The 26,417-nt window shown below is 41.9% G+C and overlaps 1 protein-coding gene across 1 annotated transcript; it reads left to right on the top strand.

The window, feature by feature from the left end:
* The first annotated feature begins 5,536 nt into the window (after nucleotides 1-5,536).
* Nucleotides 5,537-16,533, top strand: snrpa1 (small nuclear ribonucleoprotein polypeptide A'). The gene is made up of 9 exons (XM_026182030.1): nucleotides 5,537-5,745; nucleotides 7,583-7,730; nucleotides 10,554-10,632; nucleotides 10,959-11,005; nucleotides 11,095-11,197; nucleotides 14,320-14,399; nucleotides 14,585-14,657; nucleotides 15,797-15,890; nucleotides 16,242-16,533. The coding sequence occupies exons 1-9, from the start codon at nucleotides 5,664-5,666 to the stop codon at nucleotides 16,400-16,402; spliced, it is 867 nt and encodes a 288-aa protein (XP_026037815.1). The 5' UTR covers nucleotides 5,537-5,663; the 3' UTR covers nucleotides 16,403-16,533.
* The last annotated feature ends 9,884 nt before the right edge of the window (nucleotides 16,534-26,417 follow it).

The raw sequence follows: 26,417 nt of genomic DNA, 5'->3' as shown, positions 1-26,417 counted from the left end.
CACAGTAGTGGCCGAAATGGTCCAGCAGGAGCTTGACTCTGCAATAGATGAAGTGAACTTCTACACAAACTCTAAGGTAGTCCTTGGATACATTTTTGATGAAAAGAGACTTTTATGTGTATGTGCATAACCATAGACCCAGCAATGGCATTATGTGCCCACACAGCTAAACCCAGCTGTCCATGTCACACGAGCATTGCCCTCTTAACACCTGTGTCATTCTACATAGCTCAGTGGACCCGCCTTCCTTAGGGACTCAGGCTGAGGCCAACTACAGAAAGAACACTTCGACCTTGTTAGCCCTGAAAATGATACTGAGCTGCGTCCAGTTTCTGTAAAGAGGACTGTACCAAAATCCATCCTGCGATGTGTGCAAATACTAAGTCATGTTTTGCTTGGGATCATACTACTAACTTTATTTACCGAGCTTTTCCAAGTGCCTGGTTATACTTTACTTGCTTTTGTCTGGCTGTAACTGATAGTTGGTTCAGCAGTTAATAATACCTGTTTTGATGGTTGAAGTGTACATATTTAAATGAGGATACAGAATTACAAATGACACGTAAAGTATTATATATAAGCTATTTTTAAAGTAAATAAACAAAAATAGCAGTTTATAGAATTTTATCATTGAATCAAGTTAAAAGAACAAATATGTCTTTATTCAGTGTTCCTGGTCATCTGTTCTTTTATACCTTGTTTTGAATGTCTACTATACTCTGGGGCTCTCCTCAGCTCTTCCCAGGAGGGTGGCACAGATGCCCCTCCGGTGGTCCTCCTTGGGCTCTCGCACTCTGGGGCCTCTGGATGTCTGGGGCCTGGATCTCCTCCATGCCTGCTTCATGCCCTGGGGGACGGGGCTATGGCTCTCTACACCCTCTAGCAGATCGTTACATGTTCTACTGTTATTTACTGTTAGCAAGATTAATGTGACGATGCTGTGTTTATTATGTTGCTCTCTTTTCTTGCTTGTTTTCTCTTTTTTCTTTTTCCTCCGGAAAAATCCAGGAGATTTTTCTTTTTAAGTGCCCTTTCTCACTGTCCCCTCTCCCCTCTGTTTTTCTTTTCCTTCCTCTCTTTCTTTCTCTCTGTCCTATCCCACAGCCATGTCTGTCACGTCTGTAACAACTGAAAATAAAATAAAATAACAACAACAGGTCGATCAAATGGACCGTGACGATTCGTTTGGTAAAGTAAATCCGTTGGGTGTCTTTGTTGGTGTTCAGACAGACATTTAAAAAAATTTGAGCTATCGGGTTCTTAGACATTAACAATGGCACACACAAATGCAAGAGCAAATCATCTCTGAATAGTTTGTTAAACATAACAATGAGGTCTTGTATTGAAATGGTCTCCATAGCCACCAGGTCTGACCACTTTTGGGATGTAGTGGAATGCAAGATTGGTATCATGGTTGTGCAGAAAGCTAGCTCAACTCTTGACTCAATTACGAATCACCAGAAATTGGGGAAGGAAACTATGTAACGTAATGATGGATTATTACACATGATCCAAAGAATGCATGCTGGCCACTACCTTTAGTGTGGCCTGATGAACACAATGGAGACAGGTGGGTGATTAAAAGATTAATGTCGAGCCTCTTGGAGTCTTAATTAATGTCAAGCCAGAGGTGGGGACTCAGAATGAGTCCCACCCACATGTGTTTTTGGGGGATGAAAAAATTATCATAAATAAATTTATGATTAATTTTGATAAATAAACCTTCCTTGTTTAAACATGTGTCATGGTGTGTTCTCCCTTTGCTTGTGATTGTTTGAAACTTCTAAAAATAAAGATAAATAAGATAAAAACACATAACAACAGACTCTTCTGATAGGTTGTATGCATGTGCTGTGTAATTGCTATGTAATTGATCAGTGGACAGGTACATTTATATAGAATATATTATAGCTTATATGTATAGTCTGTTTCTTATGTATGTTTTTGACTTGGGGTAAAATAAAACATAAGACATAAGGTTATTCTATTTGGTTTTTATTTTCCAGATGTTGAATCCAGATTCGTCATTTTCACAAAAGTGTCTTATCTTATCTGATATGTCTCTGCAAATGCATACACATATCAATATCATCGTCAGACAACAGTGACATTATTTTAATTTTTAAATAACTCAAACAGGATTTAAGAGGAGCAGTGGTGACTGGACACTGGGAAAACTACAGTGCACTTTATAAATGAACCTGTTGCTTTAATGAGACTTTGGGCAATTTGCAGTTCAAATAAATAGATATAATGATGCACATTAATTGGATTGGTACCCGTGTACCAATCTCCTCAGATGACTAAATATCAACCTCTCAAAATAAGAATATATTCAGGAAACTCGCCTAGGTTAACTAGTGATAGTCACAGACAGTTGATGGTTATTGTGAAAAGCAAATCATCTTTAAATAATCAATCCCAGGTGTTATGGGAAATGTTATGGGTAAATATGGCCACTGCTCCTTTTAAATCCTGTTTGGCATCTTTAACCCAGATCAGACAACAAACAAACTCCAGCAGCTTTGTGCTGAGGAAACGAGGTACATTTGCTTTTTTTGTGCCGAATATTGAGAAAAATAAAACATCAACACAAACTATCTGTGAACGTTCTCAGTTCAGAGATAGTTATGCACCTTCTGCAAAAGGAAACTGTAATTTAAACTTTCCACGGTTACAATGAGTGTGCAGTGTTGTCGCAGATGCTTCCTCCTCCTGCTAAGTCAAAAAACATATTAAATTAACAAAGACAGAACCAAGAAAAAAACAAAAACAAGAAAAGACAAAGACAGACTATGCTAAAACATTTGATGCTACAGCACTAGTCAAATATTACTGTGTTATATTTGTTTAAGGCATATTTCTTTGTTATGGAATAAAATAAATTCTAAAATCATCATGAACAATAGGAGTGGAGATCTCTAGAATAACAATGAGGAAAAGGTTTTCCAGATAGTTAATTCTTGCGGTCTTGTGAGCATCGATGTAGTGACCTGTATTTAATTGCTGTTTCTGCAGTTACCTCATAGATGGGAATATTACCAGGCAAACTTGAGAAAGTTTTAAATATTTTATTGGTCAAGAGTAATAAGAATGGCGAACTGTGTTTAGATTATGTCACAAAATGTCAATGTTGAAATCTACAGTGTTTATTTCCTGGTTAGTCCGTAGTGGCTCCTGAAAAGCAAGTCTACCACAGGGTCACCAATTTGACTGAGAGCACAAAGCTCACCAGAACCGAGAAGAACACCTGACTCCGTCAGAGGTAGTAAAAGTACAGACATTCTCCACTTAAGCGGAAGAAGAGATATTTTTGTTAAAAACATACTCCAGTAAAGGTACTGATTTAGTATCTTTACTCAAAAGTGAAATAGTATAGTCCTTGAAGTGTAACTACTCAAAGTACGTAATCGTTCTCCATCTCTGACAGAAGTTAGCTCTCATTCTTTCCTCTCCCTGGAAATACAGCAGCTGGACCTTTATCTAGCAACACACTGTGCAACAAATTACACAGGAACTAGAGGTGGGCAGATTGATCCACATATAGACAGTATCGATACCAACACTGGTATCAGTATCAGACTGATGCTAATGCAATTGGATTGATACTTTTTTTCTATCCTCTGTTTTCAGTATGAATCCCACTGAACTGTGTTAAATACATTTTTAGTATATTTTTAAAAATATTTTTTAATGAAAAAATATAGCTCAAATTAGCACAAATGTAGCACAAACTACTCTATAGCACATTTAAACAACCGAAGCTGACCCAAAGTCTTTTAAAGACATGCAAATTTACATTAAAGGTGTCTAAAAAACACAGTATCAATTTATAAGAAAAGCTGAAAGGTATTATTTTACTGTGTTAGCGAATTATTGTGAATAGTAAAAATCACAACACTGCCGTTTGGTGTTCTTTAAAATATCTTCAGAATTGGCAAATGTAAGCTGATTTAGCTCATCAATCATGACACACTGCTCTGACTGTTGTGATATTTTGATACCATGGTAGCATTTACAGGATATTGTTTTGTAGTGATATTATACAGAAAAGAGTTACTCAATAAGGCCCATTTACTAGTTGTTTTTCTCTTTCTCTCTGACCCAAGAATTGATGTGTAAGACTCACAGGCTGATACCCCAAGGTCGAAAATACCACAGAGACGAGACCACTTCCTTATTCCCATCCTCCCTTCTTTATCTCCTAGAAAAGGCTTGTTAAAGGCCAGGTGGTTTGTTTCAGAATTCACTAATGAAAGAACTCTGTATTCTATGTCTAGGAGTGTATTTTGCTGGGATGATCATAAATTGTAACTGAAGAGATAAACTACACAAAGGATACTTCTTTGCTCAGAGGGCAGGAAGACGTTTCCTTATTTGGTCTGTACCGGTTTGAACTGAGAACCTGCTGACACACGAACCTTTTTTTTCCTCTATATAAGCTGTTTTGTACTGAATAAACCTTTGAGTTGGTTTGGGAAGGCAACCTGAAGCAGTCTGTGTTTCCTTGTTCTCCCAAGCTACTCCCGGCGCTGTAACTAACCCAGCTGAACGGCATACTTGAGCGTTACTTTGAATAATTAGGAATCTTATAAGGAAAGGACAAAACTCTGCTTATCGGTGCTCACGCCTTGGAGGGAAACCGGGACGGAGATTTTCTCTTCACTGACCTACACAAGCTCCCTTTATAGGTTAAAACAATCGGTATCACTAAATTAAGGAAAGTATTGGTATTGGCAATACTTTCCTTAATTTACTTTGTACCAGACTGATACCAAAATTTGTAGTATCACACAGCACTAACAGGAACAGTTTGTGTGTTTGTTGATGTTTTTTGAGCTGACAGAAATGTTGTAGAAACGTTATGTCACTGCTCCAGAAATGACCAAATGACGTGTTTTCTCTTGCAAATACCAGCTGTACATTTTGGGCATCTACTAAAATAAAAATAAAAGAATCCTAACATCAGATCCGTTTTTTTAAAATTCAATAGGTAGCATGAGTTGTGTACACATGTGTAATGTATTTATTATCGTTTAGTGTTTTAGTCATGTAGTAGGCTAACTATGAGTGTTTAACTGTATTTAGCTAATTAGACAGATCATATAAATCTCTGGATGTTTACAATGGCCATGAATACTAAAGGCAGGCAGGCTTCTCTGCAACCTTTTGCAACTGTTTCACGTTGATGATCTTTTTCTAGCCAGTCATTTGTGCTGAAAAATACAAATGTTAATTGAAAAAAATGCACAGTAAAATTACGAGGGGCAGTAAAAACACTGAACACAAAAGGCAAGTACGGACTTGCGTAATCAACTATTGTCGACACACTTGTGCCACACACTCCACCAGGCGTCATCTATCCATCACTGTTAGTAAAGCGCTTAAAAACAAACGAACAAACAGCTCTTATTATAATCTACCGGGTCACGCCCTCAGTTAGGACCACTCCTAAGCAAAGTGGAAGGATCAAAAACCGAAATGTGCATGCAACACCAGCCTCCCTCCGCGGGAGGCGCTATAAAAAACAAAGCACACGTTGTCGCCACGTGATAGGAAAGACCTAAAGCTTTTGTTCCGGGCTGCTTGGTGTAGCGGTGTACGCTCTGGGACGTTTTGCTGTGAGTTTCGAGACGTGATAAGGTTCCTTTTTGTTCGCTGAGATGGTGAAGTTGTCCGCGGAACTTATTGAGCAGGCTGCTCAATATACAAATCCCGTGAGAGACAGAGAGTTGGACTTACGAGGTGAGAAACTGTCCTTATTACAGCATTCACAGAAAGGCCTGTGCTCATTAGCTTACGCACATTTTACGCGGGCCTTAACGTGAGCCTGATTCAAAAACGTAACCGGGTAGTGTTCAGTTTCATGCGAACTGCTGCAAAGATAATGCTGGCGTATGTCTAGACACAGCAAGGCTGATTTCACCATAATATGCTGCATATTAAAAGGGTACGTTGAGTCATTCCATCTGAAATCTTAGAGCAAATAAAAACCCTTAACATCTTCTGCTCAGCCAACTCGGATTTACCTGAAAATTGTATGTTTTAAAACGTTTGTAATAATTGCGATTACATTTTGTTTCCATATATGAAGACTTTCTGTAAGTTTTGTTTCATTTTAGGTGAATTGAAATCTGAGAATATGTTTGAACATAAATATCTCTGAAGATAAACTTTTTGTGTTTTCTCACCAAAAAGGCTAATTGTGGTCAGCTAGTATGGACTACAAATCCCATCATAACAGACAAAAAAACATTAATTATTAAAAACATTCCTGATTATATTTGAATAATATCTGTTAATTCAGGTTACATCATTACCAAGCTGCATTCTGATAGCAAGCCAATGTTTGCATTCATAGAAAGAGAAAACCCACAGTAAAATAACTGGATATGCAAAATGATTGTAGATGATTGTCAGAGCTGACATAGTTATCTGCACACATTATGTGTGTGTTAGTGAGGAGACGTGATGACTTCCTGCTATTAATCGCATTATATGCATAATCTCACAATGAGTTAAAAAGTTGTGTATTGTATTTTAGTAGTATCAGGATGTTTTGTTTACACACAAGGTTTTCTTGTTTTATTTATTTATTTTTTACATATGCTTTTTAACAGCAGTTGAAGTACTTTAATTTCAACTTAACCATGAATCTGATCTATTAAAATCAAATAGTTATTTGAAAAGTACTGGGCATTGATGTTTTGTCTAGTTTGTTTTAGAAACACAAGTTACCCTCAGTTCAATGCAACGATTATAACATTACAAACAAAACATGTTAGTTCAAGAGATGTTCCTGTATTATTAAAATACGACACATTAACATCCAAAAAACGAATAAATTGCGACTGAAAGGTGTGGTGCCTTGTCTTGTGCATTGTGAGTAATGCACATTATTCTACAATTCATGGCAACCATTTTAATAAAAGTTAAAATCTAAAATAAAATAATTCATCCATCTGCTTATCTGAAATCAGGTCGCGGGGCCTAAGCAGTGAAGCCCAGACCTCTCTGTTGCAAATCGCTCTCTCTAGCGTATCCAGGGAAAACACTGAGGCGTTTCCAGGCCAGCCAAGAAAGCCACCATGTCCTGGATCTACCCTGTGGCCTCCTCCCAGTAGGACATGCCCAGCCAGAACACCTTACCCAGGAGGCAACAGGCTCAATGGCTCCTTTTGATGTAGCAGCTCTACTTTAAGCCCCTCCCAAATGACCGAACTCCTCATACTATGCTGAGAGAGAGCTGATGCACCCTTTGGAGAAGGTTATTGGCTAATTACAGGCCAATAATGTGCCTTTAGCATGGAAACGCCTGTCATGCATCATAGCAGGCAAGATGAGCAGGCTCAAAACATGAGTAAGGTCCTGAAGGGAACTGACAGAAACACCACAGGGGAAAAAGATCGGCTACTGGTAGAGCATCGAGCCTTATGCCAGGAGTGAGAGTGACATCAGGTCACTGATCTACAACAATGATCTCAGAATGTCAATTTGAACAGAGATGTGTAGTCAGATGGTACCAAAGAGAGGGAAGATGCTATCTGTATTTTAATTATTTTCTTTTTTTGTTTTTGCCCAGGTTATAAAATCCCAGTGCTTGAAAATCTTGGAGCTACTCTGGATCAGTTTGACACTATAGATTTCTCTGATAATGAAGTCAGAAAACTGGACGGCTTCCCTTTGCTCAAAAGACTGAAGACCTTGCTAATGAACAACAACAGGATTTGGTAAGTTAGAGGTGTGTGTGTGTGTGTGTGTGTGTGTGTGTGTGTGTGTGTGTGTGTGTGTGTGTGTGTGTGTGTGTGTGTGTGTGTGTGTGTGTGTGTGTGTGTGTGTGTGTGTGTGTGTGTGTGTGTGTGTGTGTGTGTGTGTGTGTTGCGACCACTGTTGTCTTCACCCTCTTTTCTCAAGCTTCTTGTGTTCCTTCTTATTGATGTTGGTGTGATTACACTCTGAGGAGTCGGCTGTGAAACACGTAGATGATACCCTGGTTGGATTATAAGGTGCTCAAAGGAGGAGATATTGACATAAAGACAAGAAAACTCCTTACCATCTCAAATCCAGTACTCTGCAAAAATATGCTAGCCGAAAGATGGCTGAAGCCTGAGTGTCAGAACCACTATCCAGGGCGAATCAACAAAGCTTCTTGTGTAACCCGAGGAAGGACAGGCTCCTGCATGCCATGTACCATTGCTACTGGGAAATGCTACTAGTGGCTAGACAAAGGTGGGGTGAAACACAGTATGAAGGCACTAATCATGGGAGTACAGGAACATGCTCTAAGCATAAGACTGACTGAGGCATTCACCACGTCAGGAAAGACCTCGGGTGCAGGCTGTGTAGAGATTCCCCTGACGTAATCCAAGGGCATAAGTGGAACACCATAACCAAATACGCAAAAACGCTGCAGCGAGGCTTTTGACAAAATCCTGCAAGTACTCACATGTGACACCGTTGTTATCTCAGTTACACTGGCTTCCTGTTAAATTTAGGGTCAATTTTAAGATCCTGGTCTTGACCTACAGAGCTGTGCACGGACTGGCACCAGCCTACATCTCTGATCTGCTACAGCCTGATGTCCCCAGCAGGTCTTTGAGGTCGTCTGATCAGGGCTTACTTGCTTTAAAAATACTAAGAGGAGGACTCAGGGTGACAGAGCTTTTGCCACTGTGGCCCCGAGACTGTGGACTCTCCCCACCAAACATTAAGAACTGTGGACTCAGTCGCTGTTTTTAAAAAAACAACTCAAAACTCACCTTTTTAAAACTGCTTTTGGTTAATTTTTTGCCTGTTTTATTTTCTCTTTTTAAATCTTTTTATGACTTGTAATCTTATGTGCAGCACTTTGTGATTCCGTCTTGAAAGGTGCTATATAAATAAATGTATTTATTTATTTTTATTTATACCTGGGATAGCACTCGGCCATGGCGACTAACCTATTGGAGTGTGAATCTTTGTGGATAGAAAAAAGTAGTCAAAAGTATTGCAGCGGCTGCAAACAGTCAGCCAAACAATCAGCTGCAAATTATGCCGGGCGACAGTCATAGCAAAGAGACGAAGCACTTTTTGAGTATGGGTAAAGGTGAAAACTGCGCTTCCTCCACTTGACTCATTAATGCCGAATTCTCTGGCAGCTGCTCTGTTCCCATGTTGTTCCAGTATATTAATGATTATCTCAGTTGTTCTCCTGACTGAAGTTTGGTCCGTTTACAGCATCCTGCCATGCGACTGCATTTGTTCCTAACTAGGACTGGGCGATATGACCCAAAATTCATATCTCGATATTCTTATTATTATCAATTATCAGCATTTTTTATAATAATGCTCTATAAATAAAATGTTCTTTTTGTGCATAACAAAAAGCTCACAATTGTGCAGTCAAAATGTAAACTAACAGACGCTGAGCACAATAACAAAGACAGATTTCGCAGCTCCTCTGTTCCCAAGTTCTACTGCGTGACTGACAGCCTTGAGTTTGAAATCCTCTTTGTAACCGTGTCTCTGAACAGGTGCCATTTGTGGTCCTTATACACACACAGTACGGTAATATTACGTTGAAGCACAGTACGTATCACTCCGAGGCTCCTCGGTAGCCGTAATGCTCCAACAATCCATCAAGCGGTGCGGCTTCGTAGCTTAGCAAAGTCATATTAAAACATTTTTGACAGAGTTTTTTTTTTTTTTTTTTAGCGCGGTGTACCACATAAAATTGGTTCGAGGTCAGTAAGCACAACCGGAATTCATACATAAGGCACAGTGTCGATTTTTGAGAAAATTAAAGGATTCTAAGTGAGCCTTATAGTGTGTAAAATACGTTATACAGAAGAAAAGAATATATCGTTACCGCACATGCTTTAAATTATACCGTGATATGGATTTTAGGCAATATCGCCCAGCCCTAAGCTGAAGACAGATGAGGAACACAAGGAGGAAACGTCATGAACAACCTGGCCCCTGCATAGGATGTACCACTGACAGAGGAAGTGGCTACCAGTGGCCACAAAAAAGGCTGGCTTAAAGGACAGCACAGAGGCTCTGATCATCATAGCACATGAACAGTCCCAAAGCACCAGATCCACAGAGGCAGGAGAGGACCACAGCAGAGATAGGATCCAAGTTGTAGAGTAGGCAAAGGTGCCCCAGAGGCTGTCCAGCAGACAGTAGCCGGATGCAAAATGCAAGCTGGGGCAGTATATACTGACAGGCACAAGCAAGTGGCTGGGATGGTATACTGGAACATCTGAGTCTCCAGGGAAACTCAACCAAAGGTGTTTGGTTGCCTGGCAACATCAGGAAGAAGGAACACAAGATGATCGAGAAGTACCAAGAGCTGAAGATATATACAGACATGTGACTATATGTGCCTGTGTGAATATACCAAATCCAAAGTTTAAAAATGGTGTATAAATGCAGTGTGCCATTCTCTCAACTCTGTTCTATCTGCTGAAGCTGTAAGAAGTGTGGAAAGTCTTTGGTATTTAACTTTCATACACAAAAGCTGCCTTTGCTAACATTGGTGTGCTGGTAACCTTATGACATGTTCCTTGCAGTCGGATAGGTGAGAACTTGGAGCAATCTCTGCCCAGTCTCACAGAGCTGATCCTCACAAGCAACAACATTCAGGAGCTGGTGAGTGCATCTCAGGAACAATGGGACCGGGGTTCTTTGCTTTCTTTACTGCCCTCTCAGAATTCCTGTCTTTGACTAATAAGAGAATCATTTAGATGAATTGCACACAAATAAACGGATTTAACTATATACATTTCTGCCATCGTCATCAAAAAAAAAACTGAGTAAGATGAGCTAAATAATTGAATGTTTATTTGAATTGCATTTTTATTTTAATGTATTATTTTAGTATATTTAGCTGCACAAATTAACTTTACAGATGGAAATGTCCCGTTAATCTCTTTGGAAGCTTAGCCTCTCATTTTAACATTGTTCTTCTCCTGCAGGGTGATCTGGACCCACTGGCCTCAGTGAAGACATTGACCCTTCTCAGGTCTGAATAAACAAACACATTCTGATTATTGAACGGTGTTCTTCACCACAAGTCTTTCATATGTGTTTCAACAATTCCTGACATTCCAGCTTGTTGAGAAATCCAGTGACAAACAAGAAGCATTACAGGCTCTATGTCATCAACAAAATCCCACAGATCAGAGTACTAGACTTTCAGAAGGTAAAGCTCAAGGTAAGTCATGACAAGTTAAAAATCTCATTTAAACATAATTATTGTGCAATAGTGTCCTCAATGGAACTGTACAGTGTTTGCAGCCACGACTAACACCATGCCTGCAGTTTATATAAGAAAGAAATTAGAATAACGTTATGGACTTTACAATGGGTTTCTGCAGGTACCTCCTTTACTCCCTGCTCTGGGGTTCTGACCTGAGCTGATGCGAAAATGTGATATGAACAGTGTTGGGCAAGTTACTTTGTTACTTCTTCAAAAAAGTAACTGAGTTACAAGATTCTAAAAGTAATTAATTACTTGAAAAGTAACTATTGCGTTAGTTTAAAAAAAAAAAAGAAAAAAAAAAAAAAGTTTAACGGTCTGGGGTCCAGGGTATAATTGACCATTTTTCAATACTTCTGATGTTTCCTCCACATTTCACCTTTAAAAACTGTTTCCTTTGCCTTGTTTGGTCTCATTCTTTTCAGCACAACCTCACGTGTCTGAATTTACAGTTATGTTTTCATTTTGATGTACTGTATTAACACAATTGATCTAAAATCAGACAGAAAACATAAAATCAGAGTAGAAAAAGTTATGTTTTACTGTAACAACCACAAACATGTTTAATGAATCATATTTCATAACTTTAAATGCAAATATAAATTGTCAATTTTAAGATCATACGCAGAAGTTTTGCAAACAACAAAGTTATTTGCAGCCATTTACATTTACCTTTTTTTTTTTTTTTTTTTAAATAACCATTTCAAACTATTTATGTAACAATCAGCTGTTCTGCATTCAGTAAGATGCCACACAAATTATTTGTGCCACTCAAAAAATTTCTGTCCACTATAAAGGAGAAGATCACAGCCTGATACCTGCAGTCACCTCATTGTTCTGACACAAAACTATCCACAGCTCTACACACTAACTACACACTCCAAACGCGTGCGCGCTCTCGCCTTCTCTCGCCATCACTCCTGAAACGTCCCCCTCTTCCTAAACAACCAGATGTCATGTTGCCAGATCATTTTTAATTGGTAGACGTGGTGCATTTCCCCACCAACATGAAAGGGCTGTTTTTTGTTTGTTCGTTTGGATTTTATTTATTTATTTATTTTTTGTTCATAAGCAGAGAGTGCTCGCTGCGCTGTCCTTAGACAGTAAAAGGGACGAAAGTATTCAGGAAAAAAAACCATGTATTGTTTATCATGACTCTAGTTTTGCGTGGCCTATCAACACAAAGACGGGTATATATCACCTTGTTGCTTTGTCATCTTGAAGTGGTCATGTGATAGGCTTACCACGACTACTTTATTCTTCCTCAGCCAAACAGCAGCACTCATGCGATTGTTTTGCCCCCTGAGCTCCAGGTGTTTTGCCAAAAAGTGATCGTCGGGCAGAAAGTGATTGTCGTCCGCGGGAGCGTGCAGCTGCTTAAAGCTGTAGCGCCCAGATTACTTACAGCTACTTCCGTGTAACTGATATAAGATGCTGTAAGCTGAAGAGGGCTTCAACCGTCTGTTTGTTGAAGAATAGTAACGCGACCGCACCGCATTTTCTTGTTAACGGTAACGGCGTTGTAACGATAGAAATAGTAATTAGTTTACTCGTTACTGAAAAAAGTAACGCCGTTACTTGTAACACCGTTATTCTCATCACTACATTTGAACAGATTGCATGCTACCGATTGTCCAGTCAATGGCATCTCTCCATGAGTCCTTCACAAAAATCACAACACAGTGCTTTGCTAAAATGACCCCACCCACATGAAGTGTTACTAAGTTGTAATTGAAAATGGCCAAAACTGACTCGAGTTGGGGCAAGATGAGCCGAGTTGGTACTGGTGGAAAGGAGGCTTAGGAGGGAGGGCTTCTTGTAGCTGATTTTCACAACAAGGATGACATGACGAATTGGTCGTTCTCAGGAGCTTGGTGAATTCCAGAGTGTAGACTGATGATAGGATGGCTCCTGTGCAAAAAGTTTGATTGTGAAATTTCCTCCATACTAAATGTTTCAGAGTCAGCTGTTAGTGGTATAATAACGTGGAAGTGATTGGGAAGAACAGCAACTCGGCCACAAATAAAAACAATCCAAAAGACAAATCGGGCACGGAGGTAGGCAACTCTCTGTAAAGTCAGTGGCTACAAATTTTATGTATCTCAACAACAGTGCAGTCGAGGGCTTCACAGAATGGGTTTGCATGGCTAAGCAGCTGCATCCAAGCCTTACTTTACCAAAGTGTCTCTTCACCACGCCACCACTGGACTCTAGAGCAGTAAAGACATGTTCTTAGACAAATCATGCTTCTCTGTTTGGGTTTGGCGGTTGCAACGAGAATGTTCAAACTTACTGCACTGCGTAAAGTTTGAACATTATGGTGTGGGGTTGTTTTTCCTGAGGTGGGCACAGCCCATTAGTCCAGGGAAAAGAAATCGTAACCCTTCAGTATACCAAGACATTTTGGACAACTTGATGCTCCCAACTTTGTGGAAACAGTGTGGACATGGCATCTTCCTGTTCTAATATTACTGTACAATATAAAGACATGCTTGAGCGAGTTTGGTGCATAACGTTACCGTTCTATATTCAAATATAGTAAGGGAATGTGGCACCTCCAGATAATTACAAAGCAGCCTCTGTGTATTTTTAAGAGTCATAAGTTTGAGAGTGTTCAGTTTGTGTGAGCTTCAGTTACATACTAGTTTATATATTCTTCCAAGCACAATATAAATTTTCTGTTAAATATGTACAAAAATCACCAACTCTCTTTTTAAAATGTACTTTAAAGTATTTGATATATAAAGCTAAAATTTCACAACAATCATTCTGTGTCCAAACTTTTGAGCATAAGATTTTTAGGCGAATCAGAACATTTGTGATGGATGACCTGGCAGTGACGGTTCAGTCTCTCCCGTTGAGTGCTTTTTTTTTTTTTTTTTTTTTTCCTTTTAAATTTCAGAATAACTAAGTCCACACTTTATCATGTAACTTTTTCATAATGCTCATCTTCTACCATAATTAACTTGTAAATTATTAGAGGTATTTTAAAACCTTCTTATTCACTAAAGTAGTAATAGTTTGTAAATATGTTGGGTAAATAAGGTTTTGACTTTCATTGTTTGATATTGCTGCAGGAACGGCAGGAAGCGGAGAAAATGTTCAAAGGCAAACTGGGTGCTCAACTTGCAAAGGATATTGGCAGGCGAACAAAAACGTAAGATGAAATATCTTGACAGCACTTCCTCACCATCACTGGATCCTAGCTGAAAAAACAGATTTTGTACTGCATAGAAATAAGGAATGCACACTATTGCTGTGTGTTAAAGAGTGAACATCTTTGTTCTATATTGAAACATCCCTACAAGTGGAAAAGGTCTCAATGTAGTGTGTCCCTTTCAGATTTACTCCTGGAGTGGCAGTACAGCTGGAGAAGAGGATGGGGCCCTCTCAAGCTGATGTGGAAGCCATCAAGGTTCAGTTTTTACAGTCGCCTCAATTGTAAAGAAGCAGGATTTTACCACTGTGTTCACATGAGAATCAAACTTTAGAGAAGGGTCCACTTTTACTCCTAAAGTAGTGATCATCAATTCCTCATATGGGGCCAGAGAAGAAAGGATGCTGTCCTGTTCTCATTAATAATGAATAATAATACAATAGTGCATATACAGAGTGGAATGGTGCAATACAGAAGTACTGGAAGTTAGAAGAGAGTGTCATGTAGTCCAAGACGTGTATGGAGGAGGGCAGCATGGTGTTGAGGAGCACTCAAGCGCTCCACACAATCCTCTGCTCTGTGTTCAGACGTGTGGCAGTTTCCATACCAGACTGATGCAGCTGGTTAGGACGCTACAGGTGTTAAGGGGGAGGCGCACCTCATCAGTCATCTCAGGAAGTCAAGCCGCTGCTGGGCTCTTTTTGTCACCGATTTGTTGTTGCAGCCTGACTAGTAATGTAAATGCTGCATTATTTGCACTGTAACAATTCACTAATAGAAGGGAAACGAAAACATAGCAATGTTTTGTTTTTGTTAAGGTTTCTAAGCTGAACCTTAAAATGTGCATGGAGCGATGGACACAGTATGTCAATGAGATCTTAGAGGTTATGCAGGCATGCATGACTTTTTTTTTTTTTTTTTTTTTGGGAGGGGGGGGGTTGTATTTATATAATAGAGATTTCGTTTTCAGCTGCCTAGCTTCATGTTTCTCTGAGCCACTATCACTCGAGTTAATTGCATGTGTTAACCAGCATTTTTGCCGGGTATGTTGCACTTGATTTGTGGAGGGCTTTCTACCTGCTATAATGCTTACTGCTTAATGTTTGGTGGCTCAGACAGAAGAGCAGAACTGCTTCTCTGCAGACAGGAGACATGCTGGAAAGTTTATTCCTCACTTCCAGCAAAAAGGGAGAAGACCGTGTCTGTATACCAGCAAGAAATCACATTTACCTGCTGCTTCTTGTCCTATAGTAGCTGGGGACGCTACTATGGGTTTATAAAATAATCAAAACAAATGATGTACTAAAATAAATTTGGTGAAGAGCATTCAGGGCTAGTGATAACAGAATGTGTTCAGAGTATAGTAGCTAAGTGTTCCATCTTTGCTTGTATTTCAGAATGCCATTGCTAATGCTTCATCATTGGCAGAGGTAGAGAGATTAAAAGGGATGCTCCAGGCCGGTCAGATTCCTGGTCGTGATCTCAAACAAGGTCAGTACGAACTAAAACTTATAAGAATTCAATTCTAGAGAATATGGTGGGGAAATGTGCACTGGGGCAGTGGTATTGGAAGCCACTCACACAGGCGCTGTATAATGGAAAAACACCAGACCCCAAAATTAATTCTGCTAAGTAGCATTATGTCTAAAAAGTATAGCCATCTTTTGTGTTTTATAGATTTGTTAACACACTTTTTAATAGTTTGTTTTAAAGAAACAAAAACTAAAGACAAATGTTGTTTAAAATGTCTATTAACAAAAGATTCATGAAGTTTGATTGGTATAACGTCATGGTATTTGGTGATTTATATGTATGAATGGATATATTCATGTATAAAATTAGGTTCAGTTGTGGTAGAAGAGGAGGAGGAAGAAGAGGAAGAGGTTGGCCCTGCACAAACGGAGGCGCACATGGGTGGCACTTCTGAAGAGGAAATCATGAACATGGATCAAGGAGAGGATGATAAAAATATGGAGACAGGGTCACATGTTAATGGATCCTGAGTTTGCTGAAAACATTTTTTTCCTTAGAGTTCTTGTGTTGGATATGTTTACCATGGCTGTGTGTGTTTGTTTTTTTTTAAATTGTATAAAATGACTTTCATTAAAGTGATTTCTTCTGATTTGAATTGGAATATTTTTTGTTTGTCTGTTTTATCATTAAAGAAATCCCCATGTTTACAGACCTTTAAGGTCTTTTATGTGTTGTATATATCCAATACCAATGTTTACACTGTACCACACACAAAAGGGGACAAAGATTCAGTACCACTGTTGATTCATACAGTGCGTCCGGAAAGTATTCACAGCACTCCACTTGTTCCACATTTCATTGTGTAACAGTCTTATTCCAAAATTGGTTATTCAATTTTCATCTCAAAATTTTACACACAAAGTGACAGTGCAGAGAATAAAGGTATGCTTCAAATTCATCCATATTTGTTAAAAAGAAAGTACTCCCACTCTTTGCTCAGTACTATGAAGTACCTTTGGCAGCAATTACAGCCTCAATCTTTGTTTTTGTTTTTTATATTTAAGTATTCTGCTACAAGCTTGCCTCACCTTTTTGTTTTTTTTTGGGTTTTTTTTTTTTTTGACAGTTTATTCCAATCTTTGCAGAACCTCTCATCCCATTCAGCTTGATGGAGCTTGTGTCTGCATAGCTATTTTCAAATCTGTCCTGAGTTGTTAAATCGGGTTCAAATCTGGGCTGCGGCAGACACCGCAGTGGCCCCAAAGCCAGTCCCTTGTCTTGGCTTGACTTGCGCTTCAGGTCCTCGTGGAAGAAACCTCTTTTGTCCCAGTCTGGGGTCCAGAGCATTTGGGACAGGTTCATTACTTACTTTTAAGGATGCGGGGAATTCCCATTGTCTGCTCATCAATACAAAAACCTAAGCCTAGACACAAGTCACTTTCCAAAATTCAGCAACAGTTTGACATTTTCTTTCTGTCCCTGGATAGCACCATAGCACAGCACCAACGGACGTCGCAAGCAATGTCTTTCTCATGCTAGCAGCATCTGTCTGTCCCAGATAGCAAGATGACATCAATTTGATTTTTCATCTGAATTATCTCAGTCAATGCTAAATAAATGTTGAATCAATGTTAAAACACCCATGACAGAGTAATAGTGATGACAATGGAATAACACTGATCCAAAGTTCTCCTGTTATAATTGATTGATCTATTTGTAGTTGACCTGAAATTAAAGCTATGATCAATTTGGACTGTTTCATGGCACACCCCTCTCAAAGTGGTACTTCCCATCTGTCCACTATTGAAAAGCCCCTGAGTTGACCAGGAAATTATATTGAAATGTCATTGATTTACAGTAGATAGAGAAATTAAAGCTATTATCACTTGTCTTCCAAAAAGTTGATTCTCTTCAGCCTGCGTAACATTTTAGTGGGAGAAACGTTTCATCACTCGTCCCAGTGACTGAGGTTGGTTTCCCCAAACTTAAAAATAATAAATCTGCATATTCACTGAAACTAGTGAGGTCAGTTTCTTGTTCCAGTTATATGCCTCTGTCAGTGCGCCCCAGGGCAGCTGAGGCTACAATGTAGCTTGCCATTGCCAGTGTGTGTGTGAATGGGTGAATGACTGAATGTAGTGTAAAGCGCTTTGGGGTCCTTAGGGACTAAGTAAAGCGCTATACAAATACAGGACATTTACCATATGCAAATTGTCATGACCATTGACCAGTGGCCATTAGTACCATTTACAGAGAGTTGGGGTTGCAATCTTAGCACAGCCACAGCGCTGTAAGCTGGTGAAAGATGTGACTTAGACCCCCTCCTCTATTTAGAGATGGTCTTTCCCTTTTCACGTAAATGGCCTCCAGCATTCAACATCAGCATGGGGGAGAGGTAGTGGTTACATAAAGAGGGTGATAGATTGTCTGAGACAGAACAAGACAATGCTCTTGACCCGACCTCACACCACCGGGGGAAGGTTCACCAAGTCTGTATAGTTTACCAAAGATACATAAACAGGGTGCACCTTCAAGATCAATTGTCTGTATGATCCACTCGGTCACCTATAACATCTCAAAGTTTCTGGCTTCTATCCTCAACCCATTAGTAGGCAGCTCTGAACACCACATCCAGAACACTACAGATTTTGTTTAGAAGGTAAGAGATGTCCTTATGGAGGCAGATGAAACAATGATTTTGTATGATGTTACATCTCACTTCATTTGTTTCCCAGTCACTGAAGCAGTAGACATAGTTTTAAAAGATTACAGGATAACTATTAGCACCAACCGAGTGTATTTGCTCTTGGAACTATCTTCATTCCACCCATTTCACAAACAAGGGTCGGCACTATTGAGGAAGCCTAAGGGTACAACTCTCTGATTGCAGCCATTCACCAATTCTGTGTGAATCGCCTGATCATTTGTCATTGATCATTGTTCTTTAATAGTTATTGATTTATAGTTTACTGAGAGATCCATTAATCCATCCATTCTCGTCTGCTTATCCCTATATATAGATAAACAACCATTCACACTCGGAGTCACACCCACATTCACACCTCTGGGCAGAATGACCAATTAACCTGCATGTCTTTGGGAGAAAGCCGGAGTACCCGGAGACAACCCATGCAAACACGGAGAGGCCCCGGCCAGGTGGTGGGGTTGAACTCCGGACAGACACTGATACAAACAGATTTTGGAGGGTTGAAAAGGGCTTTCTGGGTATTGTCATTCCACTAAAAAGAAGGAGAGGAGAGATGAGATTTATGATAAGTGACAGAAATGTGAAATTGCAGATACAAGCTATGAAAACGAGCTTTCTCAGAAGGGTGGCTGGTCTCTCCCTTAGAAGTAGGGTGAGGAGTTCGATCATCCAGGAGCATCTGACAAGGATAGCTACTGGGCTCCTTCTGGGTTAGGTATTCCGAGATGTACCACTGGGAGGAGATGCCGGGGCAGACCAAGGACACGTTGAGGCTACATCTTTTGGCTGGCCTGGGAAGATTTTGTGTACCCCCAGACAAGCTCAAGGAGGTGACTAGGGTGAGGAAGGTCTGGCCTTCTGTGCTTAGGCTGCTGCCTCTGGGAAGCGCCCCAGATAACTGGAAGAAAATTGATGGCTAGATGGATAGAATGAGGTTACACTGTAACAATGATGTGTCGTGAAATGGTTGTGCAGCACTCAGGAAAGGATCCAAACGCAGACTCACGGAGGCAAAAGTAACTTAAAAAACCAGCTTTTTTGCTGAATGGCAAAACAATAGAAAACTAGACTCGGAAATTATAAGAATAAAACACACAGGGAAGCACTTGGAGAAACACACAACCATGAGGAAGATCAAGACACCGAACCGAGGGAGACGTTGACATAAAGACACAGGAGGATAACAAGGGAAGTGGGAACCTCCAAGATGTAGTGGAAAATCTCTATGTATTGATCACATATTGTAACCATAACACTTTAGTAATAGCAAAATCACTCCTGTCACCAGCTGTAGGCATGTAGGATGTTATCACAGTGCACCTCATGGTTTATTGCACCTTCACAGAGGTGAAGGTGCATTGGGTACGCATCAAACTGTGACACATCATTCACCCTACGATAATCGACACAGAACCATATAGACCCATCCTTCTTCACCACGAGAACTATGGGGCTAAACCAGGCACTTTGCGACTCTTCTATTACTCCCATCTTCAGCATGTCGGCTGAAAACACACTGTCATGCCTGGCTGTGTTTTAATGCGATGCTCGATGAGAGACGTTCGGCTTGGCAAGGGGGAGAAATCGTCCGCAAAGCGCTGTGGCAACCTGGCAACATCTGCTCTCTGGGCCTGTGTGAGATGGTTATCACAATGGAGGGAGGCAGGAATGGTGGACTTTGGCACCTCCGGGTCAAACTCATCTCTCTCCTTAACCAGGTTCACCAGAGAAGCGCTTTCAGCCTCCCTCCAGGATCTAAGGAGGTTGAGGTGTTAAATCTGCATGGCTCCTCCTCTTCATAGTCAACGTCCCCCACTCGCTGTCTGACCACTCGCTGTCTGACCACTCGCTGTCTGGGTCAACTTTGCTAGTGAGAGACAGAGAGAGGCGTTGAAAGGCTGCTCCAACAGAACTTATTGTTTCAGAGGAAAACACGAACACGGTGTACAGTCGAGTCTTGATAGCTTACTTACAACTGGGCTCGTCAGGCACTCTTCTTGGCTGCAGTGGTTATTATTATATTTACATGCTTCCAGCTCCCGTTTCTGCTCCATGACAGCTCGTACTTTTCCTTTCTCTCCCTCCCTCGCTCACAGACACATAACGGGTGCGATACCACTGATTTCCTTTCCGATCCGATACCAAGTAATATTCAGGGTGGTATCGACGATACTGATCCGATACCGATACTTTAACAAAAACTTATTTTATTTATTGTATCTCAAATTATAGCGTCATAATGATTACAGGACATCAGATTACTTGTTCTTATCACTTAATAATGCAGAGTTCATCATGTAGAAATAAAAAACCTGAAGTTGTGCTATTTGAACACGTTGCCTGCCTGCAGCACTAAAGGACTCCGTGAGAGACGTCTGTCTCGCCCTAGCAGCACCTGTCCCTGTCCTCCTCTTCAGTCTCAACATACGCTCGTCATATTCTGTGATATGATTTACTCTGAGGTGTTTGACGAGGTTAGTGATGTTGCCACAACCATACATGCCAACCCTCCCAATTTTTCCGGGAGAATCCCGAATTTCAGTGCCCCTCCCGAAAATCTCCCGGAGCCACCATTCTCCCAAATTTCTCCCGATTTTCCAGGACAACAAATTTGAAAAACCATATCGCAGAATTCATAGCGCGGCCCAGCCAATTCCAGTCTCCAACAATGGCAGCAGCGACTTAGTTTTAATATCACTCTTATTTCTCTTTCTGGGTCGCAAAAAACTTTTAACATGTTGTCAGGTGAGAATGTAGCTGTGTGAACTTCAAATATCTGAGCCGACACATCATCTTCAAACCCCCGCGGTCGTTAAACATGATATATAAGTCACTTTGATAACCTAAAAATGTTCTTGTTTGGCTTTTTCAGTGTTTTATTTGTTCGTGAGTAAATCGGTTTGGCTGAGATTAAAGTTATTAGATTAGATTAAATTTAATTTAATTTTATTAATCCCTCGGGAGGGTTCCTCCAGGGTTTTCACACGGCTGAATAAATGACAAACAGAAAACTGACTAAACAAAGTGTGAGACGGTCGAGAGTTTATGCCAGCGCCCGGTTATATTTTAGATAGCAAGGAGCAGACGGCAGAGTTTCACTCCACCGAGGGAGCTCGTGCCGTACTACCCGGCTTTCTTTAGACCACGAAGGCCGGTCCTCAGGTGGAAGCAGCCTCTGAATTTGGACACCCGCGCTGTTTCCGGGCCGACCAATAATAATGGTGACATTTAACGTATTTTATCTGATAAATAAACACTGTAAAATATATTTATCCCCCCCAAACAGCCCCTCTGAATGTCTCCCTAATTCTGAGGTCTCAAGGTTGGCAACACCTCACTTTTTTGCCACATGTATCGCAAACCACGTCTCAGCTTTTTGTGGAGGTAAAACAAGTCCACACATGACTCAACTACGCTCAGCCATTGTTGTGAGTGCGCACGCCAAGGGGCTGCGAGACATTTATACAGATGTATTTCGCACAGTTCCTTATGAAAGGCGGAAGAGGAAGTAGTTCCTTTGAATGTAGACAATCCGAATGATATAGTTTCTTTCCTGTAACACTCTGCCTGTTGCCTTCATATTAAATCATTTTTGTATAATAATTTTTAGAGGCTCTTATTGTGTGTTTTGTTTGGGTTTCCACCAGTGTGGAATTACCAAAAATAGAAAGACCATAACCTAACATATGAAACAGGAAAATACCGCCATGTAATCCATTTATTTCAACAAACTAACTGTATTCTCAATATCACCTATTGAACGGTAACTGTAACGGATACATTTACTCATATTTTGTATTTTAAATACTCCCCAACACTGCCTGTTGATGAGATCTTGTGCCGCTCCTAAAACACTGGCCTCCAACTCCTAAAGAGACACGGGTGTCCCTAAATTTAGCTAATATTAGCTTCAGGCTAGCTTGCTATGGCGAATAGGCTAATACCAGCATTTTACCTCAACGTCACCAGATGTAGCTAAAAAAAACTAAACTAATGTCCAGCCCAGTGGGACAGCAATGAAAGATGACAAAAATGATTACTTACTTGCGGTTTGGAGGGTCAAGCTGAAATTGAAGCAGCCATTGAAAGATGGGAAGAGAGAAAGATGGCAGCTTGGTCAGCACTAGTGGCCTCTATAATATATGCAAATACATGCGGGCCGGAATCCCCGCCCCCCCAGCGCGCCCCCGGACGCCAAAACAGTGCCAGCAGGTTGAAACTGAAAAATGCCTCCACCCCGGGGGGAAGGGTAACATCTCTTGGGTCTGGGTTCTGTTTCCCCCTCTGGGGGCGAGGGTACCTGGACCCGGGGTATAGAGTATGTTTGGGGAGTGTGATTGTGTGTACATGTCCATTTATGTCAATCCTTACGTTGGGTGAATGCTGAGTGTTTGTATATGTGTGCATGAGGGTGGGAATGCATGTTTGTGTCTGTGTGTGCCTGTTTGTCTGTGTCTATATGTCAGGTCGGGTCTTAGACTCCACCTCTCTGGGAACTCCCAGGCCCTCCAAGGCCTATCTCCCCTCACCACACTCCCTGCCGGTGACTGATGCCCTCAGGGGTCGGTGCATTGGTGGTTCTTGGTGTCCGGGGCTGGGCACTCAGGCATGTACCAGCTCACTCCCGGTGGCTACCTGGCGGGGCCTGGCGGGGCCTGGCGCCTGGTCGGTCAGGCCTCTGCTGGGGCAAAGGGGGCCCTCGGGCCTCCGGCCTCTTGGCCTGCGGCTCGGTTCACTCCGGCACAGCTGGCTGCCAGCAGAGTCGGCGGGCACGCCGGTGCAGCCCCCTCTAGCTTCTGCTCGGTGGCTACTGGGTGACGCCTCGTCTGGGGATCCTCAGCCCTTCCCATGAGGGTGGCACAGATGCCCCTCCGGTGGTCCTCCTTGGGCTCTCGCACTCTGGGGCCTCTGGATGTCTGGGGCCTGGATCTCCTCCATGCCTGCTTCATGCCCTGGGGGACGGGGCTATGGCTCGCTACATCCTCTAGCAGACCATTACATGTGGAAACCATTAGAATACAAGCGCGCTGATCCACACAGGTGTGCACACGGGTGTTCAAATTCAAATTCAAATTCAAATTTTATTTGTCACGTACACAGTCATACACAGTACGATATGCAGTGAAATGCTTAGACAACTGCTCGTGACCTAAAGAAAAAAAAAGGAAAAGGCTATGAATAAGATAGGAAATAAATATAAAAAATTAAAAAGGGTAAATTTAACTAGGAAGGAATAAAATATAAATTAAGGTTAAAAATGAAATAACTGTACAACACAAATTAGAATGAAGGGTAAATTTAACTGGGAAAGAATAAGATAAAATATATAAATTAAAGTTGAAAATAAAATAACTGTACAACAAAATACACAATATAGAACTATATAAGAATGTATGAAGAAATATAAATAAATATATACACAATAACAGCAGCTGTACAAGTATTAACTGGAAATGAAGAATATAATGTCCAGTGTTGTGCGATCCACATTATGTCTTGTGCAGTGCAAATATGCTTAAAGTGATTTAAGTGATGAAGTGAAAACAATGTCCAGAAAGTCCAGTGTGTGTGTAAGAACCATATGTGTGGGTCAGTACTGTGTGGTGGTGTGATTGAGAGACCGTATCGCCTGCGGGAAGAAGCTCCTCCTCAGTCTCTCTGTGTTGGTCTTCAGGGAGCGGAATCGCTTTCCTGACCTGAGCAGAGAGAACAGTCTGTTGTTGGGATGGCTGAGGTCCTTCACGATCTTCCTGGCCTTGGTCCAGCACCGCCTGCTGTAGATTGAGTGCAGGTCAGGGAGCTCGGAGCGGATGGTGCGCTCAGCTGACCGCACAACCCTCTGTAGAGCTCGTCTGTCCTGCATGGTGCTGTTCCCAAACCAGGTTAAGATGTTTCCCGTCAGGATGCTCTCTATGGTGCATGAGTAAAAGTTCCTGAGCACCTTGGAGGGCAGTTGGAAGTCTCTCAAGCGTCTGAGGTGGTAGAGACGCTGTCGGGCCTTTTTCACCACGGTGTTGATGTGACAGGACCATGACAGGTCCTGCGTGATGTGAACTCCGAGGTATTTGAAGCTGTCCACTCTCTCCACTGGGCACTCGTTGATGACGGGGGTCTGGTAGTTCCTCTCCTGCTTAGTGCTGAAGTCCACTATCAGCTCCTTTGTCTTACTGACGTTTAGAAGGAGGTTGTTCCTCTGGCACCAGTTCTCCAGATTCCTAATCTCCTTCAGGTAGGCCGTCTCGTTGTTATCAGAGATCAGGCCCACCACGACGGTGTCGTCAGCAAACTTGATGATGGTGGTGGAGCTGGTAGTGGCCACACAGTCATATGTGTACAAAGAGTACAGCAGGGGGCTCAGAACACACCCCTGGGGGGCTCCAGTGCTGAGAGTGGTGGAGGCTGAGACATGTCCGCCCATCCTTACTGCCTGTGGTCTGCCAGTTAGGAAGTTGGAGATCCACTGACACATAGATGAGCTGAGTCCCAGATGCTCCAGCTTGGTGGTGAGTGTGGAGGGAATTATGGTGTTAAATGCAGAGCTGTAGTCTATGAAGAGCATTTTAACATAATTCCCCCTTCTAGTGTCCAAGTGAGTGAGTGATGTGTGGAGGAGATGAGAGATGGCATCGTCTGTGGAACGATTTGGACGGTAAGCGAACTGTAGTGGGTCCAGTGTGTCTGGTAGTGAAGAAATGATGAAGTCTCTGACCAGGCGTTCAAAGCACTTCATCACTACTGAGGTGAGGGCTACAGGGCGATAGTCATTGAGAGAAGCAGGGTGGGGTTTCTTCGGGACAGGAACAATGATGGACTCTTTGAAGCATGTGGGGATCACCGACTGAGATAAAGAGATGTTGAATATCTCAGTGAACACAGGAGCTAGCTGGTATGCGCAGTCTCTGAGGATACGACCTGGGATGCCGTCTGGTCCTGCTGCTTTCCTGGTGTTCACTCTCTTGAAGGCTCTCCTTACTTCATGCTCGGAGATGACGAGCACGTTTCCGGTGCTGGCAGTATCTTCCTGTCTGCAGCCGTTAGCGCCGCTAGCACTAGCATTGTTGGAGTCCTTAGCTGCAGCCTCGAAGCGAGCATAGAAAGTGTTCAGCTCGTCTGCCAGAGTCACGGCCGCGTTCGTCATACCGGTTGTTGGTGCTTTATAGTCCGTTATTGTCCTTAGTCCCCGCCACAGGCTCCTAGAGTCACTCTGTTGGAGTTGTGACTCTAGTTTCCTCCCGTAGCGCTGCTTCGCCTCTTTCACCGCCCTCCGCACGTTATATGACGCGGCTTTGTACGGGTCCATGTCCCCCGTCGTGAGTCCCGTGTTGTAGGCAGCGGTGCGGGATCTCAGAGCGTCGCGTATGGTTTTATCCACCCACGGCTTCTGGTTGGGAAACGTTGTGATAGTCTTTGTCTCCACGGTATCATCCGCTAGTTTCCCGATGAATCCCACAACCGCTTCCGTAAACACGTTGACGTCATCGTCGGAGCTGTTTCTGAACATGCCCCAGTCTGCGTCATCGAGTGCGTCCTGTAACGCGGCCACCGATTGATCCGTCCAGCGCGCGACCTTCCTCTGAACCGGAACTTCCTGTTTCAGCCTTTGTTTGTATTTTGGCATGAGGAAGATGGCGGCGTGATCAGATTTGCCAAACGGAGGGCGGGATTGTGCCTTGTAGCCGTCCTTGACCGTAGTGTAGCAGTGGTCCAGTGTCCTTTCACCCCTGGTGGGGCAGGTGATGTGTTGATAAAAGTTCGGCGCTGCGCGTTTGAGGTTGGCACTATTAAAGTCCCCCGTCACAATAAGCGCAGCGTCCCGGTGTTGTGTCTGGTGCTGTGTG

The sequence above is a fragment of the Astatotilapia calliptera genome, chromosome 1 (genome assembly GCF_900246225.1).
Source record: "Astatotilapia calliptera chromosome 1, fAstCal1.2, whole genome shotgun sequence".
Taxonomy (NCBI): Eukaryota; Metazoa; Chordata; class Actinopteri; order Cichliformes; family Cichlidae; genus Astatotilapia; species Astatotilapia calliptera.
This window is presented reverse-complemented; position numbering and strand designations above follow the sequence as displayed.